Source organism: Vitis riparia, chromosome 8 (genome assembly GCF_004353265.1).
Source record: "Vitis riparia cultivar Riparia Gloire de Montpellier isolate 1030 chromosome 8, EGFV_Vit.rip_1.0, whole genome shotgun sequence".
In the NCBI taxonomy this organism is placed as follows: Eukaryota; Viridiplantae; Streptophyta; class Magnoliopsida; order Vitales; family Vitaceae; genus Vitis; species Vitis riparia.
In genome coordinates, this window is record NC_048438.1 from 10154463 (window position 1) to 10158325 (window position 3863).

Genomic DNA, 3863 nt, shown 5'->3' on the forward strand with positions numbered 1-3863 from the left:
GATCGAAAAGTTCCTTCTTTCTTAGCTTTCAGGTTAGATGATGAAACACTCAATTTCCTTGTGGGGCACGGTAAAACAAGGATCAACAAAGATTACTTTTTTCACAGGGCAAATAAAATATTGTTAGAAGTTAAAAAGTGAACTTGGAAATTAGTAGTTTGAATTTCATTTAAAAAAAATAACAGCAGTAGATGAAGTAGAGAAGCAAGAGGTGATTTATGGCTAACAAGTTGCTGCAACTCAAGCATATGTCGGTTTAAAGGAGGAAAAAAGTTCCATGAGCACAACAAACAGAGATACTAGTTTACAATACAGGTTCTTAAAGTATATACAAGTAGTATATTATGCCTTGAATAGTTGAATGAAAAAGTACCTAAGAGAAACACAAAATTGCCTTTTTAATGACATCCTTTTTCATGCTTCACTAGCATCTCTCCTTAATGTTGAATTGAAGATCAATGATGTTACAGATAGTTCAATGTTCAAAGACAAGCTACAGTTGTCCCCCAAAAAGGGGAAATTTATAAGGCTAATTTCCAATAGGGTAAGTATTTCTTATGGTAAATCTCTTCGGTGATGAATCTGGGATGCAACCATTTGCCAGGTTCTATATTAAGGTTGATGTTCTGGCAATCTAACTGGGTGAATTTGTATAGGGTTGACCAATTCAGTCAAAATGGTTTCTGCAAAACTGAATTCAACAGAACCAAGGAGTAGCGCTTCCCAGGCCCTAGCCCCAGGAGCAATGGTCTGACTGACCATTTTGTTCACCAATTGCAGTGCTTTACAAACCAATCCCCTTTGGCACAACTCACAAATTATTTCATCAAATGTCGAACACCAACAAGAGAAATACTTGTCCAACATTTCCTCCAACAAGCTGCATGACTCATCGATTTCACCTTTGCCAACTAAACCATCAAGCATAATCCTGTAAGTTTCCCAGTTCCACTGTACACCCTCCAACTCCATCTCCCTCGCAAGCTCCCTCATCCTACCCAGATCCCTAACTTTAGACATCCCCTCCAAGAGCATATTATAAGTAACATAATCAGGCTTGCACCCCAACTCTCTCATAGAAGCAAGCATCCTGACTCCCTCTTCAATATTATTCTGCTTGCACAAACTGTTTATATAAACATTGTAAACATGAATATCAGGAACCACACCCAGTACAAGCATTTCATCAAACAGGTCGTCCGCCTTCTCATAATCCCCATCCGCAGTAACCCCATTTAAAATCATAGTATAAGAAACAGTATCAGGTTTAATTCCATCAGTTTTCATCTGATCAAAAACACCTAAAGCATCCATCACCATCCCTTCCTTCACCAAAAACCTAATCACATTATTGCAATCCACTCTACCAGGATAAAACCCAAGTTTCCTCATTTCCTCCATAAACCTCAGAACCTCATCACCTGATAAACCCTTCTGTTCACAAAGGGACGACAGTATAAAAGAGCACATTTTCGCATCAACAGCGTACCCATCGTTCAACATATAATTCAATATCCGAATCGCATAATTATGCTTTTTTATTCTACAAAGAGCAGCAACTAATATCCGAAAACTCGATTCCTCCAGCCGGATATTCATAGCCTGGCTCTTCAACAAGATCTGAGGAACCATTACAAGGCCCTCTCTTCTCTTACAAAGCACATAGAGAAGAGCATTGAGAGAGTAAACAGATGGGACGCACCTAAAGTTCGGAATTCTAAAGAAAAGGTCGACGGCGTCTTCAAACATGTTGGCGTTGCCGTAAACTTTGATCAGATTGATGAAAATAAATTCCGGGGTCTCGAACTTCTCAACTTTTTCAAGGCGGTGGAGGAGAGGAGGAAGATGGTGGAATTGCCGGGATCGGGTTAGGGTACTGATGACGAAGCGGTAGGCATTGGGGGTGGGATCGGAGTTGTAGATTCTGAAGGAGTCTATGAGAATAGAGAGAAACTGAGAATTGCTGGGGCTCTGTGGTGATGGTGATTGGTTTGCGATGGTGTTTTTGAGGGTTTGCATGGCTTGGTGATGATGGAAGGTCTCGTGCCATGTAGCTTTGTAGGGTGAGAGAGGCCACTTTCTTCTTTTCCTCAGAAAATTGGTTTTTGAGAAAGAAGGTGGTCTAAGCATCGCCATGTTCGAATGCTAGCGCCTCCCACTCTCTTCGTATAGCTTTTAAAACCCAAAACTTCGTTTATTTATTTTTACCTCACAGGTAGTGAAATTGCTCAAAAGAGCTCCAGGATCAATGCGGTTTTTTTTCCACTGACAGGTAGAGAAATTGATAAAAAGAGCGGCAAGATAAAAGGGGAGCAACCCACATTACTTGGTGTGACAAGCACAAATTTCCCCATTATTTTCTTTTGCGCTTTGCAGCCTAAAAGTTACATTTGTTGGGCCACTCCAAACTTTAATGCAAATATAAAGATAAATAATTCACACAAAAATACACAAGGTTTTAAATCCTGATTCATGAGCCTCTCATTTTATCGAGTTTCTTCTATTCCTCTTCACATCTTTATCCACCACATATAGTATTTATAGGTCTATTTTCATCTTATAAACTTTTCTCTTAATGACTTGAAATATTTATAAAGATATTTTTAATAATTTTTTTTATTTTATATGAAAATTTAATATTATAATGACATACGAAAATATGAAACATTCTATATCATATTCTCTATAATATATATATAAACTAATTAGTAATTTAAGACTCTTTCTAACAATTTCCACCTTAGATGAAATTTCATTTGGTCAATCTTTCATCTCTCTATAATACAAACTTTACCTTCAACTAAAATTCCTTTTGTCATCTTCTTCTATACTTTGTTCTCTTTGGTTCTTCCAAAACTCTTCATCCTAGGCTCTAATGTTACTTTGTTGTGAAAAACTACAACAAAGAATAGTAATAAGCAAAAAAAATAAGAGAACAAAAACAAAAACATACAAAGCACATAACACTTTATGTGGTTCTACTTAAAGCCTACATTACAGGTAAAGACGAAGAAGGACTTCCACTATTGTTGAAAAAGATTATAATCTTAGAGCTCTTAAATTCCAAAGTCTCAATTACACCTAAAAGAAACTCTCTCTTTAAAGTCAAAATCTTTTCCTATATATTTCCCTAATTACATAGGAGAATTCCATATAGGAAACTAATTATATAATTGTCAAAGATACCTAGTCCTAAAAGAAGATCCCATAATATGATATTTTCTTTATAATAATAGGAAACTCTCTTACATGAATATATTTTACAAGGAAACTATCAATGACTTTCCAATCAACTCAAAATGGAATCTAAGACACTTTTCAACAATTTTCACCTTGACTCAAATTTCCAAGATTCAAACAAAATTGAAAGTCCTCCATGTTACTTCGCTTCTACACCCCTAAGGGGCCTTCAAATACTACCACCACCAATTACGTCCAACTAACCATTTAGAAAAACAGTCTTGAAATCAAATTGGTCTCACTCTAAATAAAATAAAGCAACCATAGCAAGTAACATCCTAATTGAGCTATACTTCACAATTGGAGAAAACACTTCATTAAAATCCACACCCTCCTTTTGTGTGAACCCTTTTCCACAAAGCTTGCTTTAAACCTATCATCCTCCACTCTTGGAATTCCCTCCTTTATTTTAAAGACTCACTTACAATCAACAATCTTTTGATCTTTAGGCTTCTCAAATAGTTTCCAAATATAGTTCTTTTGAAGAGATTCAATCTCCTCATTCATAACAACAATCCATTATGTAGACTCTCTATTAGTGATGATGGCTTTATGATAAGTCAAGGATCCTCATTTTCAATGCTCTCTCTACACTAAGTGCATTAGCAACCAAATCTATATAA

The 3863-nt window shown here is 36.3% G+C and overlaps 1 protein-coding gene across 1 annotated transcript; it reads right to left on the reverse strand.

The window, feature by feature from the left end:
- Nucleotides 1-612: 612 nt before the first annotated feature.
- On the reverse strand, nucleotides 613-2136 carry LOC117920611 (pentatricopeptide repeat-containing protein At2g38420, mitochondrial). The gene has a single exon (XM_034838218.1). The coding sequence runs from the start codon at nucleotides 2134-2136 to the stop codon at nucleotides 613-615; it is 1524 nt and encodes a 507-aa protein (XP_034694109.1).
- Nucleotides 2137-3863: the final 1727 nt, after the last annotated feature.

Bases quoted from the DNA above. Each gene is read 5' to 3' on its own strand.
- LOC117920611 (XM_034838218.1), bottom strand. From the start codon at position 2,136: ATGGCGATGCTTAGACCACCTTCTTTCTCAAAAACCAATTTTCTGAGG.